Source organism: Lissotriton vulgaris, chromosome 3_1 (assembly GCF_964263255.1).
Source record: "Lissotriton vulgaris chromosome 3_1, aLisVul1.2, whole genome shotgun sequence".
NCBI classification, from domain to species: Eukaryota; Metazoa; Chordata; class Amphibia; order Caudata; family Salamandridae; genus Lissotriton; species Lissotriton vulgaris.
In genome coordinates this window covers 1,107,825,845-1,107,847,651 of record NC_141689.1, presented here as the reverse complement: position 1 = coordinate 1,107,847,651, position 21,807 = coordinate 1,107,825,845, and the positions used below count along the sequence as shown (strand labels likewise).

Here is a 21,807-nt window from a genome sequence, read left to right as displayed (position 1 = left end):
CCCTTATTTGCAGTAAAACCACTAAAACTGATACTACCCTGAGACAAAAAAATATAATGTCAATGATAGTCTTCAGCCGCCTTACAATCTCAATTAGAATACTAGCTATTTGATAAGACACCAACTGTTATCTTAATACTGGTATGAATATCACCAGGGATTTAAATCCACAAACTGGTTATTCAAATGAAAAAATTCCCAAAACAAACTAGACAGAAAAAAGTATACTTATCAACTTTATTGCAGAGACGGAAAGAGTGTATGCTTAAACAGTAGGTTTCTGAATAACCCCACAATGCACAAAGATCATGGACGAGGTTAACAGTTTACGCATTTTCCTTTTTGTTGTTTTAGGGATATGACAGGCGCTTTAAAATAGTGAAGCGATAAGAAAATGACCAGTTTTCACACCTTACCATTGTCCCCACAAGTACAGATATGCAAGCTTAAAAAAGGAAACTGGCAAATAGTCCAGAAAACATTTAACGGAAGAGGTAAGGTAGATTAAATACATTGGGAGATTTTAAACAGTTCAAAATCTTACAAGCCACATTTCTCCAGTTTTGCAGTTCTAAGAAAAAAATGTATGCTTGTGTGGGGTGACCTTGTTCACAACTTTTTTTTAGCAGGAACGGAGCAGGAAAATAATTTTACGAATAATGAATAAAGCAATGTAGAGAATAGGATAATTAGCACACACATAATATATAAAGTATTACAAAAAAAAGTCTATATAGAAGCCAAAATGTGACACAAATTAACTGTCTACAAATGTATTCAGTTTCAAATTGAGTATTGCAGCAAGATTTTTCAGTGAGACCTAGTGTAGAACAAAATGTACTACAAGTATACACATTGCTTATATTACCATGTGAATATTAACAAGTTCGCAGTCAGTAAGTGCATATAGTAGGATGTCATGTTTTGCATGGGTAATATTAAAATCAAAATTGGAAGCAACCTGAATGCACTCGATATGAACAGTTAGACACTGAATCTATTCTTTCTACAAAATGTTTAATTGCGTGCAAAAGAAAAAGGCCCTGCAAGCCTATACTCATAAATTGCAAAGAAGTACACCAGACGTGTGTCTGGGTAGCCTAATGCACTGCACTAATCACTCAACAGATTATTATGAACGTTTCTTGATTTACACTCCTTTAAGTTAAACAATGTACATAAGGTTAAACACAATGTTCGACCAGTGGTGAAATAAACATGTAGTTCTTGCATGTAGCAACAGAATTTCTTTATAAGAAAGCAAAAAGTTCATCCATGGGAAATGTTCAAATTCACAAAATCCCAGCGTAAGGTAAATATTTCTTCGATTTCAGTTAGTGTTAAAAATCCCAATGCATTTCGGGCTGAAACGGTAGCCCTTCGTCAGGGGATCTGGGGAAACAATATCACATTTTTAGAATCGGGAGTCTATTCTGCAGGCCATTATTCGACTCAAAAGGAAGCAAGGAAGAAAGTTAAGTAAAGCCAGGATAGAATGTGTCTCTGAATAGTGGGTGTCGGAATAAATAGAAAGAAATGAAGAGTGGGAAAATATTATCTAAATACCCAGACACACGTCTGGTGTACTTCTTTGCAATATTTTGCATGGGAACATTAAATAGGTTGATTATGCTACAACCAGGATTACTGCTCTAATAACCACCCATCCACCAAACCATCAAATTTCCCTTGCTCAAACCAAGCAATGTGGTAATGCTATAGAACATATAGAAAATAAACAGTGCAATAATATTTAAGTGTGGAGAAGTAAAGGTAATGATCGATAGAGAAACGTACTTATTGGTTCGGTTGAATACAGATGTACATGTTTAGACAATACCTCTAGCAAAATAAACTTCAAGAGGGCAAATAATTCATATAACATGGCTCATATCGGCAGTCAAATGTGCGCTAAATACAGATTCTCCAAATAGTGAGATTTAGCATTTATTATGGAACTAGATTTCAGACTTCAGTCAGCTGGCAAAGTACATCACAATGCACATAGTTAATAAAAGTGCAAGAGGGTGAGTTAAACAAGTTACAAAATAATCAAACTGATAATACAGAGCTAAAATTAAACGTTACAAAAGACAGCAATAAACGGGAATGAAAACATCTGGCAACCACTTCTGCAGTAGTTTGAAAACTAAATGGCACCGTTTTATTGTAAAACAAAAATTTACCAGCAAGTCTATTCACATTTAGTCACCCCAAAAAGAGATTAAGTGCTGACTATTTGTAATGCTTCAAATGTAAATAACAGACGAAAATGCCCACACGCTGATTAACCACTTCAAACACAACCTCTTCACAACTTTCACACACACTAAAGGACTGGATTAGTATTTCGGTCCCAATAAACCCCTCCACCACACAACGAGCAGTCTGTGCATCTGAAAACCTACCAACTATCCAAACAAAAGCAGGTTGGCAAGTTACTACTTCCAAGTCACATTTTGAAGATATATCTATTAGTCTTTATATCCATTTATACATCTTAAATGTGAGATAATGTACGAAAAATGATTTCAACAAAGTATCCAATCTTGAGCTTGACAGCATTATTTTAAGTCAAGACATTAAGAAAATTCTAGCAGTAAAAACAGACAAAAAGCTTTTATGTAGTTACAAAATATTGTGCATTCAACATTGATTAATTCAGGCAGCTAACACATTGGTTTATGCAACTTTATTAAAGAAAAATATACAATAAAAAGAGCTATTAGTTAAATACTCATCCATTTGACACTTGAATTGCTCATTCATTCAGTGTGCGAGTAACGGGCTCTGGAGAGAGAACTAATACCTCCAAGATTCCACCAAAGTGGACCATGATGGGGCTTAAGGGTACAGTGGGGAAGAGACAACATAAGCTACTCTTTTAGTGGTGCTCCAAAATAGGAATGACCAAAGGGACTCTCGAATTCTGTTCAGAGTAACAAAAACGTGTACTATTATTTGCTAGGCATGCATGATGTTCTCATTTTCTGTTCCACTGATGCAAATTGTATGTGCCCGTTCTTGAGCCGTAAAATCCGTTATGAGCGTCAAGTTTTTGATGTAGCCTTTAAATATCCAACATTGCAATGTTCAAATAAGATAAATTCTGCTGGTGCAGTGTAGCGTCCGTTCATGTGAAACTAAGCATCCATCTTCACTGAAGGAGACCTCTTCAGTATTGGGTAAAATGCGATGGTTTTAGCGGTCACCCAAGTAAGTGAAGACAATGGATATGAATAATGCTCCATTCTGAAATAACTGCCGAGTAATTGGCAACTGAAGTTGTGTTATTTTACACTTTCTAAAAGCAGCATTATCCAAAGATGATCAATGGTCTTCAGATGAAACCAGAACAAAAAACATACTGAGGTCAGTTGAGAGCCAGTGTGGCAGGGAAAAAATATAAATCAAAATGAACAGTCATTTATAGTTTATTCCAGCTATGATGTAGGTTATTCTGCTTGGTGAGCATCACATGGCATATTTCTGAGTCCATTCACGAGCTATTCTATTATACCTACAAATAAAAAGGAAAAACAGTCAGAGTGCAAACCTGAGCAACCTGAAAAAAACAAGTTATAAATACAAACATTAAAATTCTCCATTAACTTACACTTTCGAGTTACAATATAGTGTTTGTCCACGCATTTTCCATCAATGCCACATCAGACTTCTGATTGGTTTACAAACAAAATATGAATAGGAACAGGTCCTTGTAGAAACTCGTTCTCCAGTCAATTAGTTAATTCCTTACTAGCACTCCGATGCAAAAATCCAACACCTCCTATTCATTTTACCAAGTTACTACTAACAAGTCATTGGTAAGTTTTCACACTGAAAAGGTTTCATTCTTTCTGTATCTGTACGAGTCTGGCTGGAGTATGGAAATAAGCTTCCATTAAAAAAAGTTGACTACCACACTAACAATCCCCTGGCAAGAGCTAATTTGCAAATATTAAAAAATATTCAATGCTAGTCGTTCTTAAAAGGGATTTCACAGTTCAACCTACCCACAATAACCCATTGATGAAACAAGATCTTCTAAACCAACACAATCTTCACATTTAATAAACCTTCTCAAGTCAACAATATCAAAGCATCTTCTTAGCCAACAACTTTAGTTCATAATCAACCTCTCCTACAAAATAGATCGCCCACCTCACTATAAAAGACAAGTTCCATCCCTTGAGTAGTGTTTTTTCCGATGGAGACTTCATATTTCGGCAAGTATCTTGTATCTTATAGCATCCCACCGGAGGACAGTATGGCCGGGCACGATTGGGGGGTTTGCTACTAGGTAGAGTGACATCTGCCATATACATCCTATAATTTTGTACCCAAGTCTCCATAAAGGTACACCCCACATCTAGGGCAAGAGTTCAGTTTAATTTACCTAACTCCAAGAGATCAGAACGTGGATACGAAAGAAACAAGCATTTACAATGCATTGGTCTCGCCTTAGCAAAAGTTAGAGCTATTGGCATTGTAGATGACAATTTTTTTTATTTATGTGTTGGTTTTGAAGACCGATAAATAAATGGCATTGTCATTTACAATGCCAATAGCTTAATCTCTCACAAATGCCACACACACACACACACACACACACCCACACAGAGCCCCCCCCCCCACACACACACACAGAGCCCCCCCACCCACACACAGAGCCCCCCCACACACACACAGAGAGCCCCCCCCCCACACACACACACAGAGAGCCCCCCCCACACACACACACAGAGCCCCCCCCCACACACACACACACAGAGCCCCCCCACACACACACAGAGCCCCCCCACACACACACAGAGCCCCCCCCACACACACAGAGAGCCCCCCCCACACACACAGAGAGCCCCCACACACACACAGAGCCCCCCACACACACAGCCCCCCCCACACACACACAGAGCCCCCCCCACACACAGAGCCCCCCCCACACACAGAGCCCCCCCCACACACACAGAGCCCCCCCCACACACACAGAGCCCCCCCCACACACACAGAGCCCCCCCCACACACACAGAGCCCCCCCCACACACACAGAGCCCCCCCCACACACACAGAGCCCCCCCCACACACACAGAGCCCCCCACACACACACACAGCCCCCCACACACACACACAGCCCCCCACACACACAGAGTCCCACAGACACACACACAGAGTCCCACAGACACACACACAGAGTCCCACAGACACACACACACACACAGAGTCCCACAGACACACACACACACACCGAGTCCCACAGACACACACCGAGTCCCACAGACACACACCGAGTCCCACAGACACACACCGAGTCCCACAGACACACACCGAGTCCCACAGACACACACACACACCGAGTCCCACAGACACACACACACACCGAGTCCCACAGACACACACACCGAGTCCCACAGACACACACACACACACCGAGTCCCACAGACACACACCGAGTCCCACAGACACACACCGAGTCCCACAGACACACACCGAGTCCCACAGACACACACCGAGTCCCACAGACACACACACACACCGAGTCCCACAGACACACACCGAGTCCCACAGACACACACACACACCGAGTCCCACAGACACACACACACACACCGAGTCCCACAGACACACACACCGAGTCCCACAGACACACACAGAGTCCCACAGACACACACAGAGTCACAGACACACACACACAGAGTCACACACACACACACACACACACACACACACACACACACACACACAGAGTCCCACAGACACACACACACACACAGAGTCCCACAGACACACACACACACACAGAGTCCCACAGACACACACACACACACACACACACACACAGAGTCCCACAGACACACACACACACACACAGAGTCCCACAGACACACACACACACACACACACACAGAGTCCCACAGACACACACACACACACAGACACACAGAGTCCCACAGACACACACACACACACACACACACACACACACACAGAGTCCCACAGACACACACACACAGAGTCCCACAGACACACACAGAGTCCCACAGACACACACAGAGTCCCACAGACACACACACACAGAGTCCCACAGACACACACACAGAGTCCCACAGACACACACACACACACACACACACACACACACACACAGAGTCCCACAGACACACACACACACACACACAGTCCCACAGACACACACACACACAGAGTCCCACAGACACACACACACACACACAGAGTCCCACAGACACACACACACAGAGTCCCACAGACACACACACAGAGTCCCACAGACACACACACACACAGAGTCCCACAGACACACACACAGAGTCCCACAGACACACACACAGAGTCCCACAGACACACACACAGAGTCCCACAGACACACACACAGAGTCCCACAGACACACACACACACACACAGACACACACACACACACACACACACAGAGTCCCACACACACACACAGAGTCCCACACACACACACACACACACACACACACACAGAGTCCCACACACACACACACACAGAGTCCCACAGACACACACACACAGAGTCCCACAGACACACACACACACAGAGTCCCACAGACACACACACACACACACACACACACAGAGTCCCACACACACACAGAGTCCCACAGACACACACACACACACAGAGTCCCACAGACACACACACACACAGAGTCCCACAGACACACACACACACACAGAGTCCCACAGACACACACACAGAGTCCCACAGACACACACACACAGAGTCCCACAGACACACACACACAGAGTCCCACAGACACACACACACAGAGTCCCACAGACACACACACACACAGAGTCCCACAGACACACACACACACAGAGTCCCACAGACACACACACACAGAGTCCCACAGACACACACACACAGAGTCCCACAGACACACACACACACAGAAGAAAACAAGTTACTTACCTGTAACTTTGGTTCCCCAGTATTGGTAACTTTCATAGATTCCCATGCTTTGTATCATTCCCCGTCGTCGGAATGGGAGCCTCGGTAAATAGTAAAAAACTATAGTAGTAAGCACAAAGTGAAAAAATAGGCCTAGGCCTCATCTCATTTTGTAGCTTATCCACCTCTTTTTGTAAAAGAGACCAAATTTCTGCAGCAGCCAATCAGAGCAGCCTCACCCCATAGAACCTTCCTGAGAGAAGCTCAGAGCCTCAGATTTTCGTAGCCGTTGTATACAGCTATCCACCAAGATCAGAAGAGTGAGCTTTCCCAGGGGAGGTGGGTGGGCGCATGGGAATCTATGAAAGTTACCAATACTGGGGAACCAAAGTTACAGGTAAGTAACTTGTTTTCTTGCCCCAGTATTGGAACTTTCATAGATTCCCATGCTTTGTATCAGAGTAACTAGCAGTAAAGAAAACATATTTTGTCATACCTGAACCTGAAAATGTGACACATATCTGTAAAAAACAGCAGAACACATAGGATCATGAAATATGACAACAATGCAGTATACAAAATATGCAAAGGAAGGCGGGATAGAAAGGAAAGCTCACCGACTTATTGGAAAAGATTCCTCAGGACTGCTTGGCCCACTGCTGCATCCTCCTTCACAGAAGAATCCAGGCAATAGTGGCGGGTGAAGGTGTGGACACTGCTCCACGTTGCCGCCCTGCAAATGTCCTTGATAGGGACTCCTGCGAATAACGCCGCAGAGGAAGCCATGGATCTGGTAGAGTGAGCACGAACTGCTCGCTGCAGAGGTTTCCCAGCCGCCTGGTGACAAAATTGTATAGCACTGGAAATCCAACGGGAAATACAAGCCTTAGAAACTGCACAACCCTTGCGTGGAGCACTGAAGGAAACAAAGAGCTGTGAAGATTTCCTGAACTGCTTCGTTCGCTCCAGGTAGAATTTCAGGCATCTGTGAATGTCCAGAGAGTGCAGAGTTCTTTCCGCAGGTGAAGAAGGTTTTGGAAAAAATGGTTTCAAGACCACGGGTTCATTTAGGTGGAATTCCGAAGGAACTTTCGGGATAAATTTAGGATTCGTCCGTAGAATCAGCACATTATTTTTAAACTGGAGGAATGGTTCCTCAATCGTGAAAGCCTGGATCTCGCTTACTCTGCGAGCTGATGTCAGGGCCAAGAGAAGAGCCACTTTCCAGGAAAGAAACTTAAGGTCAGACTTATGCACAGGTTCAAAAGGGGCTTTCATGAGGGATGACAAAACCAGATTCAAGTGCCAGGTCGGAGGAGGTGGCCGGACTGGAGGAAAAACCCTGAATAAACCTTTCAGGAATTGCTTGACAATCCTGGCCGACCATAGGGAAGGCCCTGAAGATGAACGTCTGAATCTAGATATGGCTGCCAGATGGACCTTTATCGACGATGGAGCCAATCCCGATTTCGCCAGTGAAAGAATGTAAGGCAAGAGCTTGTGTGGAGAAGAAGTATACGGGTGTAAACCTTCCTTCTGGCACCAAACACAGAATCTCTTCCATTTGGCTCGATAGGTCTTGTTGGTACTAGGGGCTCGAGCCTGAGCTAGAATGTCTCTACACTCACTTGAGAGATCTAAACCCTGGAACTCTCTGAACTCAGGAGCCACGCTGTCAATCGCAGGGACTTCAAGTCCGGATGTAGAACCTGACCGTGAGACATTGTTAGCAAAGTTGGAACAGGCTGCAGGAGAACTGGCTGGTCCTGGGAGAGGAGAAGAAGCTCCGAGTACCAAACTTGTCTGGGCCATGCTGGAGCGATCAAAATCATCCTGCACGGTTCCACCTTGAGTTTGCTGACCAACTTCGGAATCAGTGGAATGGGAGGAAAGGCGTAAACAAAGGCGCCTGACCAGGCAATCAAAAGCGCATTCCCCAAGGATTCCCGATGGTGAACCCTGCTTGCGAAGGACAGGCATTTGGCGTTCTGAGGAGTCGCAAACAGGTCGATTGATGGTGTCCCCCATCGAGCAAAGAGTTCCTCCAGAACGGTCTGATCCAGTTCCCACTCGTGAGAGACTGTCCTCTGACGACTCAAAGCGTCCGCCTTGACATTGAGTGTCCCCGCTAGATGTTCCGCTGAGAGGGAGACGTTGTTCTGTATTAACCAATTCCATATCGTTTGGGCTTCCTTGGAGAGGGTGGAGGATCTTGTGCCACCCTGTTTGTTTATGTAGTGCATGGCTGTAGTGTTGTCCGTACGAACCAGCACTGCTCTGTTTTGAATCCTCGGAAGAAAAGCTTGAAGAGCCAAGCGGATCGCGAGAAGTTCCAGGAGGTTGATATGGAACTTGCGTTGCACTGGACTCCAGTGACCGCTGACCTTCAGCTCCTGGAGGACCGCTCCCCATCCTTCCATGGAAGCGTCCGTTGTTACAATCAGGGGAGATGGAGGAATGAGGAACGATAAGCCCTTGGAAAGATTGTCTTTTTCCAGCCACCAGCCGCCTGCGTTTCTCATTTCCTTGGTAATGACAACCTTGTCGTCGAAGGATCCTGTGACCTGCCGCCACTGTCTGTCCAGTTGCTCTTGTAGTGGACGCATCCTGAGCCTGCAGTGCGGAACTAAAGGAATGCAAGATGAAATCGATCCGAGAAGTGATTTGTACTTGCGAACTGTCAGTGTCTTTCGAGATTGGAGAAGACGAGCTGAACACATTAGTTTGGTCTGGCGCTCCTCCGATGGAAGGGCTAAGCAACTGTCCGTGTTCAGGATGGCTCCTAGGAACCTTGCTGACCTGGATGGGTACAAAACCGATTTCTCCCTGTTGAGTCGAAGACCTAGTCGCTCGAACAGATCCCTGCACGTCCGGACTGCACTGGACGCTTCTTGAACAGATGGAGCTTTCAGCAGCCAATCGTCCAGGTATGGAAACACCTGAATAGCTTGTTTTCTGAGAAAAGCTGCCACCGGAGCTAGAACCTTTGTGAAGATCCGTGGGGCGGACCGGAGACCAAATGGCAGTACCTTGAATTGAAAGTGACTCTTGCCCACTGTAAAGCGCAGATATTGCCTGTGAGCTGGATGGATAGGAACGTGGAAGTAGGCGTCCTCCAAATCGAGGGTCGCCATACAATCCCCCGGATTGAGCAGACGAAGGATGTCCTGAAGAGTGACCATCCTGAAGGACAACTTCACGAGATAAGTGTTGAGCTGCCGTAGATCTAAAATTGGACGCCACTTGTTCCTTGTCTTCCGAACCAGGAAGAACCTGGAATAGAACCCTTTCCCCTTCTGCGAAAGGGGTACAGGCTCCACCGCCCCCTTGGTGAAAAGCTGGTGGGCTTCGAGATGAAGGAGCCTGAGATGTTTTGGAGGGAAGGCATCCGGCGCTCTTGTTGGAGGAAGGTCTTGAAACTCCAATGTGTGTCCTTCTCTGACAATCTGGAGGACCCACTGATCCGATGTAATAATCATCCAGTTGTGTAGGCAATGGGAAATCCTGCCCCCCACAGATGTGAATGAGGGAACAGGAACAGTGGAAAGAGCCACCTGGCCGCTATTGTTTCCTGGTGTTGTCTCTCCTTTGCTGCCCCTGACGTCCTTTAGGCTGCTGGCGAGAGAAAGTACCCCTTTGAGAGTATTGAGGCTTATACGACTGGCTGGACTGAGATCCAGAAGAGTAGCGATTTTGATTACCTCCACGATAAGAAGAAAAACCTCTTCCTCTAGCTCCTCTGAAGGGCACCTTACGATACTGCAATGTACCCAAGGACTTAGCTGTATCCGTGTCCTTTTTGATTCCTTGCAGGGCCTCATCGACGTGCTTGCCAAATAGCATCTCACCGTCATATGGTAGATCCAAGATCTTATTCTGCACCTCCTGCCTGAACCATGTGGCCTTTAGCCACCCTTGGCGTCGCAGAACCGCCGAGCCGGCTAGTGCTCGGAATGCGGTGGTTGCAATGTCCATTGCCACATCAATGACCTCCGAAGAGGCCCGCTCCCCTTCGAGCAAAATCTTCTTCACATCCTCCTTAGACGAATCCTGCAGTTCGTCTACAAATGGGGCAAGATCGCACCACATTTGTCGATCATAGCGTCCCAGAATCGCTAACGCATTGGCTGCCCTAACCAGGAGACTGGCCATAGCTGAAAACCTCTTGCCCACATTGTCTAGGCGCCTGCCCTCCTTATCCGGCGGCGTAGTCATCGGCGTAGAAGGATTCTTGGACTTGCTCTGGGCAGCCTGCGAAATGACCGAATCCGGTTTCGGTTGGCCAAGTAAACATGCTGGACTGCCATCCGGTGCCTTATACTTCTTTTCTAGTCTCGGAAGTACCGGGAGGACTGTGGCCGGATTATGCATGGCCTTCAAGCCCTCAGACCAGACATGCTCAATGATTGGAATGGACCTCACTGATTTTCTGAATGGTTCTTTAAAGTCATACAAAAAGCAATCCGATTGCACTGTGGTCACTGGGAGACCAAATCTTTTGGATGCCCTGTCCATTAAGTTGTGAAACCCTCCAACGTCCGCTGGAGGCGAAGTAATATTATCCGGGTCGGTGTTGTCCGGATCTATAGGGTCAGTAGTATTCCATGGCGCCTGTTGATCTTGATCAGGATCCGCTTGCTGGTCTGCATCAGAAGACGCAGCGTCATCATCATCAGTATCTGGTACCTGTACTACCTCTTGAGGGCGCACTTCCAGCGCAGCGGCACGCTCTCTTGGGGGTAAAGAATGGTCTGCCCCAGGACGTAATGTCTGAGGCGGAGGTGTCGTGGGGCGCACTTGTTGGGTTTCCGGAGGCGTCGGGAAACGTTGCTTGTAATCCCGCAACATAAGTTGTAAATCCGTCACTAAAGTGGATGGTATTGCCACCATACCCTCAGGTAACTGACGCCTCGGTTGTTGTGGAGGCACGCGCCTGGTAGCAGTACGTTCCTCCCCATAATAATGCTCTGGAGCATAGTGCTGTCGTTCCATCTGCTCCTCCTCAGAGCTAAACTCCTGCACCTTAACCTGGAGGTCAGAAGGGCTATAGGCCTGCCCAAATTCACTGAAAGTCTCTTCCTCAGAGTCATCCTCCAATAGTAGTGTTGGTGGTAGCTTCTGAACCTGGCGAGGAGACGTCATCTCTGGTGTGATCTGATGCCTTTTCCGTGAAAAAACATGTTTTCCCGCCATTTCCATCGTCGACGAGGTCGTCGTCGACGAGGCCGTCGTCGACGAGGCCGTCGTCGACGGGAAGGTCTTCTGTGTCTGTGTCGACAGTGGAAGTGTAGACATAGAAAGTGTCTTCGTCGACGAGGATAGCGTCGTCGACGAGGTGAAGCTCATCGTCGACGATGGTGGAATCGTCGACGGGACCGTCGACGAGCTCGTCGTCATCAACATGGCAACAGGCGTCGTCGACATCGTCGTCGTCGAAGTCGTTCTCGTCGACGACACCGCCGTCGACGGCAGCTTTGCAGACATTGTCGTCGACGTGGAGGTGGTCACCCTCGTCGACGACGAGCAGGATTCCGGAGCCTTGAAAACAGTCGACGGTGTAGGCGTCGACGCAGCCGTCGTCGACGAGCCCGTCGACGAGGCAACCTTGGTAGAGCTGTCCTTTTTAACACTCGTAGACGACGTACCTGGGAGTTTAGTCGTCGACGGTTTCTGCTTCTTGTCTGAAGCGACCTCTTGAGTCGGGGTTGAAGGCTTGTTGACCCCACGATCTTTCTCTGAGGAAGGCGAAGAGACTGTAGAAGCCTTTCTCACCTTTTTTGAGGCCGGAAGTTCCTCAGGCTTACCCTGCCTCTCCTTTTCACCTCGGTGAGGAGATTTTTGGGCAGCCGGCCTGTCGGACCTGTCAGAGGTCCCTGGTAAGGCCTTGTGACGGGACTCGTCTGAAGCAGAAAGGGGGGACCTACCCCTTTTTTGAGACCTTCTGGAAGACACCATAGACGAGGAGCCCTCACTGTCCGAAGAGATGTCGTCTTTCCGGTCTTTCATCTTCTGAAGCCATGTGAGGAGACGTCCTTCCCTGTCCCTCTGGGTCTTGGCTGAGAAGGATCTGCAAATCGGACAGCCTGTTGGTTTATGGTCCGGATATAAACAATAGATACAATCCTCATGTTTGTCCTCGACAAACAACCTCTTCTTAGAGCAGGTGGCACAGGCTCTAAAAAGGGCTTTCCTCTCCGACATGCTGAGAAAAAATCCAAGTAGTTGAAGAAAAAACTGAAGAAAACTGAGCAGAGCTCAATGGAGACTCCCTTGCACAACGTGCGGTAGAAAATCTGAGGCTCTGAGCTTCTCTCAGGAAGGTTCTATGGGGTGAGGCTGCTCTGATTGGCTGCTGCAGAAATTTGGTCTCTTTTACAAAAAGAGGTGGATAAGCTACAAAATGAGATGAGGCCTAGGCCTATTTTTTCACTTTGTGCTTACTACTATAGTTTTTTACTATTTACCGAGGCTCCCATTCCGACGACGGGGAATGATACAAAGCATGGGAATCTATGAAAGTTCCAATACTGGGGCAATCCCACAGACACACACACACACAGTCCCACAGACCCACCCACACAGAGTCCCACAGACCCACACACAGAGTCCCACAGACCCACACACAGAGTCCCACAGACCCACACACAGAGTCCCACAGACCCACACACAGAGTCCCACAGACCCACACACAGAGTCCCACAGACCCACACACAGAGTCCCACAGACCCACACACAGAGTCCCACAGACCCACACAGAGTCCCACAGACACACACAGAGTCCCACAGACACACACAGAGTCCCACAGACACACACAGAGTCCCACAGACACACACAGAGTCCCACAGACACACACAGAGTCCCACAGACACACACAGAGTCCCACAGACACACACAGAGTCCCACAGACACACACACAGAGTCCCACAGACACACACACAGAGTCCCACAGACACACACAGAGTCCCACAGACACACACAGAGTCCCACAGACACACACAGAGTCCCACAGACACACACAGAGTCCCACAGACACACACAGAGTCCCACAGACACACAGAGTCCCACAGACACACACAGAGTCCCACAGACACACACAGAGTCCCACAGACACACACAGAGTCCCACAGACACACACAGAGTCCCACAGACACACACAGAGCCCAACACACACCAGAGATCTTTGTATGCACAGCCAGTCACTGGACTGCATAGTCATATGCAAAAAACATAATTACCTCAAAGATGCAAGTTCTCAAAAATGCAGACAGTATTTACATATATATGGTCACTCAGGTGTGAAAATCACAAGGCCAAGAGAGTAACCCTTGGGCTTAACCAAATATTTCATGGAAAACACGACGTGCATCTCAAGTGCAAGTCACGAAGTTATAAATAGAAAATATTCCTTTCTAGATTGCACCTTTTCTAGATTGCACCTTTGCCAGATCCAATAGAACTCCAGTGATTACATCGGACCTTGGCAAGCTGGTGCTATGGTTATTTTTAACATTTTATTTTTTTACTGCCATGATAGCCCAGAAAAATGAAAAGAAAATATACCACAAGCTAAACATGGTGACCATACACTTGCAATAAAAAAATTATATTAAACAAATGTACCCTTGCATATAATTCTGATAGAACAGTGTCGTCCAAGTGCTCTCTAGCAGACAAGGGTACTCTGAATAGGTACAGAATTTTATTTTTAGTTTTAATGCACATCACAGAAAATATGATTCTTATTTGCGCAAAAGGAGGGCACTATCGACTTTGAATCTTTAGACAGGTTTGAACACCAAGGAGGAAATGCTGCAACTCAGTGCCGACCTGTCCCCTACGCCATGCTTTATGATGTAGTGTGAAGACACAAAACCTGAATGGTAGGGCTACAGCCCAATAAAAGAAGAGGGGAAACACAAGGCATATATGTATGTATTTTTTTAAGATGTTCTTTTATTACATGAGGCTTGTGTTGTGAACAATTTAAGCTGTCACTATGCACTACCTAAAAAAGAAAATCTTTGTCAGGCACACACAAAGCGGACTACAATAGGTGCACACAACAGACAGCAGCTGAAATAAGACACCGGGCTGAGTCCCAAATTACCCGGGGCTGCAGTACAGTGGGTACAGGAGAGAACACGCGGGTGAAGGGCACAGGGGTTCCCAATACAGGTTAGGAAGAATGATAAATAACCAGTCTAGAGAGATAAACAGAAGACAGTTCAACTAAGCAGTGTTGCAGCCTGCTTGTTTTCAATCTTGTATATATATATATATATATATATATATATATATATATATATATATATATATATATATATTATATATATATGCGCATTTTTGTTTTTTTACGATTATCTGAGCACTCATTGGTCACCCAAGCTGAAAGGCAAGTAGTTCCAAAAGAATCAAAATTCTATGTATAAGATATAGTTCCTCCTGATGGTTGCACGAATCAGTACGCAATGGTCCATTGTTAATATCGGACAGTTCCTTTAATGATAATTCATTTATTGTAAAACTTGCTTGAAGCCAACATGTTTCATTCAATTACAACTTCTTCAGGGCTGATTTAGTGTTTGTATTCCCTCCCATCTATCCATATTTATGCGGGTAATCCGATATGCTGCATTTATCGTATGTAAAAAAGAATATATAGGCAATTTGTTTTTGTTCAACCACCAGGAGGATCTGTATATCATACAAACAATTTTGATTCTTTTGTAGTTACCTTTCACATTGAATGACCAATGAGAGTTGGGAGTTAATTTGTAACATTCATAGTGGGCAGCCAACATTGTGGTGTCTTGGAACAGGGGATTGTGGTGGCTGATCTCTTCTCTGGCTTGTGCACCAGTCTTCAAATACTGTGTGTTTGGACTGCTGTTGGCAATAGTGAAATGTGCAGTCGTTTGTGCCTCTGATACTAGTGTCCTGCTATCGCCATGTTCATGTGGCTAATTAAGGGAATCAAACAGAAGGACTCCCTCTACATGGCTGACCTGAGGCAGCCCCAGCCGTGAGAGAGGAGGATGGCTTCTTCCTTCAGCAGCAGAGGTTCCCTCAGCATGGACCGTGCAGAGGTGGGCCCCCCAGCTGCTGACTCGCCCCCACGCTCTCAGGGGGGGGGGGGGGGGGCTCACCCGCCCCCAGAGCTGAACGCCTCAGCCCTTTACCCCAGAAGAGCAGTTTACCGCAAACTCACCCCAGCTGCTTTCTTCACCCCCAATGCTGGCTCTCACCCCCAGTGTCTACACCAGTCTCCAGACCCAGGGGAGAAGCCCCCCCCTTGTCACCGGCGCCCCTGTCCTCCCTCCTGAGCTGCCCCCAACCCCCCTCCGCACCCACCATCTGCGTGGGGATGGTGCTCAGCAGGCCCCTCATGGTCACATATCCTCCGCACCCTCCTCGCTGCTTTACCGGCGGCTGCTCTTGAGCTATGTACACCCAGCAAAGCCGGAAGTGTGGCCCGGAAATGAACGCTAGACCAGCGTCCACTTCCGGCGGGCTCGGGCGCCACCTTGGAATGGGACTGCTTCCTGCAAGGGTTGAGCGCGGCCGAACCTACCTCTTGAACCCGCTGTCTCAGGGTAACAAGAAAAAAACAAGAAGCACGGAACAGAGGCAAGAAAAAAAACTCCTGCTCCGGCAGGAAAGCGGACCACGCCACAACACCAACCATCTATCTCTCAGGCGATGCAGAAATGCCTCAGAGAAAGCAGGGTGTGGCAGGGTATACTCAGACATGAGTCCCTTTCTCACTGCTCCATCAGGATTCAAGCAAGCCGGGCCGAAGAGGCTGAAATGCCAGAAACCGGTCCCCGGTAGCTTGTCTCCTTTCTGGTAAAGAATTGGCTTGGTAGTTTAGTCTGCCCTGTTCCCATGATGCACTGGGCCAGGGACAGACTGATTTGCATATAGCCAGGTTCTGAGCTGGGATGGGTCAGTGAGATAAATAACGGTGATGGATCAAGCCCTGATCTTTGGACTGGGTAAGAGTGGTCTGCTCAATTCAGACACTCTGTTCATCACCACCCCCTTTTGTAAATCGATTTTGGCCACTATAGGTGTGGCAGGGTATACTCAGACATGAGTCCCTTTCTCACTGCTCCATCAGGATTCAAGCAAGCCGGGCCGAAGAGGCTGAAATGCCAGAAACCGGTCCCCGGTAGCTTGTCTCCTTTCTGGTAAAGAATTGGCTTGGTAGTTTAGTCTGCCCTGTTCCCATGATGCACTGGGCCAGGGACAGACTGATTTGCATATAGCCAGGTTCTGAGCTGGGATGGGGCAGTGAGATAAATAACGGTGATGGATCAAGCCCTGATCTTTGGACTGGGTAAGAGTGGTCTGCTCAATTCAGACACTCTGTTCATCACCACCCCCTTTTGTAAATCGATTTTGGCCACTATAGGTGTGGCAGGGTATACTCAGACATGAGTCCCTTTCTCACTGCTCCATCAGGATTCAAGCAAGCCGGGCCGAAGAGGCTGAAATGCCAGAAACCGGTCCCCGGTAGCTTGTCTCCTTTCTGGTAAAGAATTGGCTTGGTAGTTTAGTCTGCCCTGTTCCCATGATGCACTGGGCCAGGGACAGACTGATTTGCATATAGCCAGGTTCTGAGCTGGGATGGGGCAGTGAGATAAATAACGGTGATGGATCAAGCCCTGATCTTTGGACTGGGTAAGAGTGGTCTGCTCAATTCAGACACTCTGTTCATCACCACCCCCTTTTGTAAATCGATTTTGGCCACTATAGGTGTGGCAGGGTATACTCAGACATGAGTCCCTTTCTCACTGCTCCATCAGGATTCAAGCAAGCCGGGCCGAAGAGGCTGAAATGCCAGAAACCGGTCCCCGGTAGCTTGTCTCCTTTCTGGTAAAGAATTGGCTTGGTAGTTTAGTCTGCCCTGTTCCCATGATGCACTGGGCCAGGGACAGACTGATTTGCATATAGCCAGGTTCTGAGCTGGGATGGGGCAGTGAGATAAATAACGGTGATGGATCAAGCCCTGATCTTTGGACTGGGTAAGAGTGGTCTGCTCAATTCAGACACTGTTCATCACCACCCCCTTTTGTAAATCAGAGAAAGCACCAGCATTTTCGGATTCGGGGCGTGTTTTCTTGCTCTTCTCTTCCCATTGGCTGGACGGTAAAATTCCAGCAAATGGGAAGAGGAGAGAAAGAAAGTAAGTAAAAAACACACCCCCAAATCCCAAAAAGACTGGGCTTGAACGGGGGACGCCCCTCTCCTCCAATGACTGGCCTCCGTTTAGGAAGCCAGCCAATGGAGAAGAGAAGTGGGTTCAAGCCCCCGACACTCCTAACATAAGATCTCTCCCTGCGAGACTGCGCAAGCGCAGCCTACGCAGGTCTCGACCTAAAAAGAAAACAAGTCATGCAAAAAGGACACAAGTTCTAAATAAAACTATCAGAAAACTCATACTTTAATTCATATGAAGAAAGAGAAGATGAGCAAGTAGCTCGTAAACACACTTCTACAACCTGTTCTTTCCCCAAGAACTTTAACTCAATAGATGTTATCAACTATCTAAAGTTCGATAAGTATTGCAAAGTGCTACAACAACTGTGTCAGTAGAAAGAAAAGCTATCGCCCAATATCACATCTCCACCACAGGTTAACACTCCCCACTATCAGCCCCGCCCCCCCCCCCCCCCCCACACGCTCAGATTCCAATCCTCAGTGCTCCCCCCATGATTTGTGACCGAAACATGGCTGAATGATAGCTCTGGACCAGATATCACCATGGCTCTCCCCAATGATTATACCTACGTTGGGAGAAACCGAGCGCTTAAAGACGGTGGAGGAATTGCTGTTATTTACAAAAGAGAGTTCTCCTGTAAATGGGAAGACCTCGACTTCCCTGATTGTGAGGCGGGCATGTTCAAATTAACTCTTTCCCCCCAATTCACCTTAACAGGCATCCTGATTTACCGTCCACCGGGATCAGTGAGCGGTTGGGCTACTGCACTTCCCGAACTCATTGCTCCTTTATTAGCACAATCCACTAATTTTACCATTGTTGGGGATTTAAATATTCATTTTAATTCTGCCTCGTGTGCTACTGCTCAACGTCTTATACAAGATCTTGAAGCTCTTGACCTGCATCTCTACAATTCCGACCCTACCCATAAGGCCGGTAACCTCTTAGACCCTATCATTTCCAATCTGACGACCATTTCTTATCAATCCTCTACCCCTGTTCTTTGGTCAGATCATTTTTTAGTTAAATTCTCTGTTAAAATATGTACAGCTGACACTTCCAGGCCAGATCTTACCCACAAAACTAGTAGGAACTGGAAGAGTCTAGACCTTGACAGATTTAACTCTTTTCTGGCCAACTCTACCCCATCAGGTTCTAATATAACGATCAAAGAGCTACCCACAATTACATCATGGTTAACCACAGCCTTGGATTCCTGCCTACCTACCCAAAAAAATAAAACTCAAATTCATCACCCCCCGGCGCCCTGGTTTAACGACTCTTTACGCCTTGAAAAATCCAATCGCAAAAAGCTTGAACGTATTTGGCGTGCAAAGTATAACCCCGAACACAAAGCTAATTATAGATCCGCTCTTAAATCCTACCACGCGGCATGTGACACTGCTAGAGCTAACTTTGCCAACAACACTATTCTTACAGCTCAAAACAGGCCCAAGGCCCTGTTTAAAATTGTTAAGGAACTCTCTGGTGCTTCCTCAGTTCCGAAAGACCCCTGCTTAGACACTGTACAGTGTAATGCTCTAGCTAATTTTTTCCGGGAAAAGATAGACAAAATCTATGTCACTTTTAATTCCACTTCTGCCACCCCTACCCATGTCGCGCCCCCGGTTAATCCTCCTTGTTCCGTGACCACCACTCCTTTATTGCTCTCTTGGGATCCCATTTCCCCTGCGCTCTTAAAAAAATACCTTCAGGACATCAAATCTGGCTCTCCCCTTGACCCTCTCCCCCCTCAAGTTCTGGGTTCCCTCGACCCAGCTCCACTCCACATTATTTTGGATGTCCTCAACGCCTCATTGGTAGAAGCAACTGTTCCGAATGAATGGAAGCACGCAATGGTGGTACCACTATTAAAGAAGGCCAATGCTGATCCAAACAATCTTTCCAACTTTCGCCCTATTTCTTTGCTTTCCTGTTTCTCCAAGATTTTGGAGAAACATGTTAATTCCTTACTTAGCGCTTTTGTTGAATCCTCCAATTCTCTACATGGATCTCAGTCCGGTTTCAGGGCTGGCTTCTCCACGGAAACTACTCTCCTTGGCGTGTCAGAAACCATCAGACGCCAAGTGGACAATGGTGAGACGGTGGCACTCATCTTGCTTGATTTGAGTGCCGCTTTTGACACCGTCTCCCATTCCATCCTATTATCCACCCTGGAGGCAGTTGGTGTTGGTGGTGCCGCCCTGGCCTGGATTGCTAACTTTTTGTCTGATCGCACGTTTCAGGTTTTTTCTTCTACCTCTGTATCATCCATCCTTCCTTCTTCTCACGGTGTTCCCCAGGGCTCTATCCTCAGCCCCCTTTTCTTTAACCTGTACGTAAAGCCTCTTGCGTTCTTGGCCGAACAGGCTGGTCTCACAATTTACTCCTACGCTGATGACACTCAAGTCATCTATTCACTTTCCACTAACAAAAACCTCCCTTCCTCCTCTCTCCAAACTGGACTAAAGCATATATCGGACTGGATGTTGAAGCACAAACTGAAGCTCAACGGGGATAAAACAGAGCTGCTTCTGTTTGGACCCGACACCTCTCTCTGGGGCCCTCAACATTGGCCTCCGGAGATGGGTCCCCTACCCATTCCATCAGTGTCTGCTCGCAACCTCGGTGTGATCTTCGATAACCAACTTACTTTCAAACATCATGTTGTGAAAGTTGCGGCCACCTGCACTACCATCATCAGGTGGCTGAGAAAGATCACTTGGATGCTGCCTACAGACACTTTGAGGACCGTTGTCCAGGCCCTTGTCATCTCACGCCTGGACTACGGGAACATCCTGCTCTTAGGTGCTGCCAAAGAGGTAACCAGAAAATACCAAGTGGTTCAAAATATGGCAGTTCGTCTGATTTGTCACCTTCCCGCAAGATCATCGGTCACTCATCATAGGCGTAACCTGCACTGGTTGCGCATTGAAAGCAGAGTGCACTTTAAAGCACTCTGCTACATGCATAAAATCATGACTGATAGAGCCCCGCGCTATCTTGCTGCTCTAGTCCAGCAATATGTTCCCCCTCGTACACTCAGGTCCTCGTCACAAAACAAATTTAAAATTCCACGCATCAACAGAGCCAAAATGGGTGGCCGCTCGTTTGCCCTGCTGGCCCCATCCTTATGGAATTCTCTTCCTCAACCCTTGCGCACGGAATTATGCTTTCTGAAATTCCGTAAAGGAATAAAAACATGGCTTTTTAACAACTAATGTCCCGTCCTCTTTTCACTTTTTAGTTTGCTCTAGCGCCGGGAAACCTCCGGGTAGCTGTGCGCTTAATAAATGTAATAATAAATAAATAAATAAATAAAATTAAGAACTACCAACAATGTCTTGAATTTAAGAAAAACGTTAAGTTGAGAACATGTTCTAGAATACCCCCTTTGCAAAGGTCTTCCAAATGCTTCACTATAGCAGAACCCATACTTCAGTCCCTCGGACACCTTTGCCAAGAGATACTAATTTAAGTCCCTAGTATAATGAGAAAAGTATTGGAAACTGAATGCCTGGTGATTTGCAAACATACATTATGCTTGTGTGTGTATAGTGCCAACCACCATTTTCATAGCATAACATCAGAAGATGTAACTGGGTGCTCTTTCAAGCGGGACAGGGGAGGTAATTAACTGACTAAGC

At 46.8% G+C, this 21,807-nt stretch overlaps 1 protein-coding gene across 1 annotated transcript in view; it reads right to left on the bottom strand.

Moving 5' to 3' along the window:
• Positions 1 to 223: 223 nt before the first annotated feature.
• UBE2D3 (ubiquitin conjugating enzyme E2 D3) overlaps positions 224 to 21,807 on the bottom strand; it is a 134,978-nt gene continuing 113,394 nt past the window's right edge. The window contains exon 7 of the mRNA XM_086963639.1: positions 224 to 3,520. Coding sequence (XP_086819765.1) covers positions 3,475 to 3,520 — 46 coding nt within the window. The 3' untranslated portion in view covers positions 224 to 3,474. The remainder of the gene's footprint in view (positions 3,521 to 21,807) is intronic.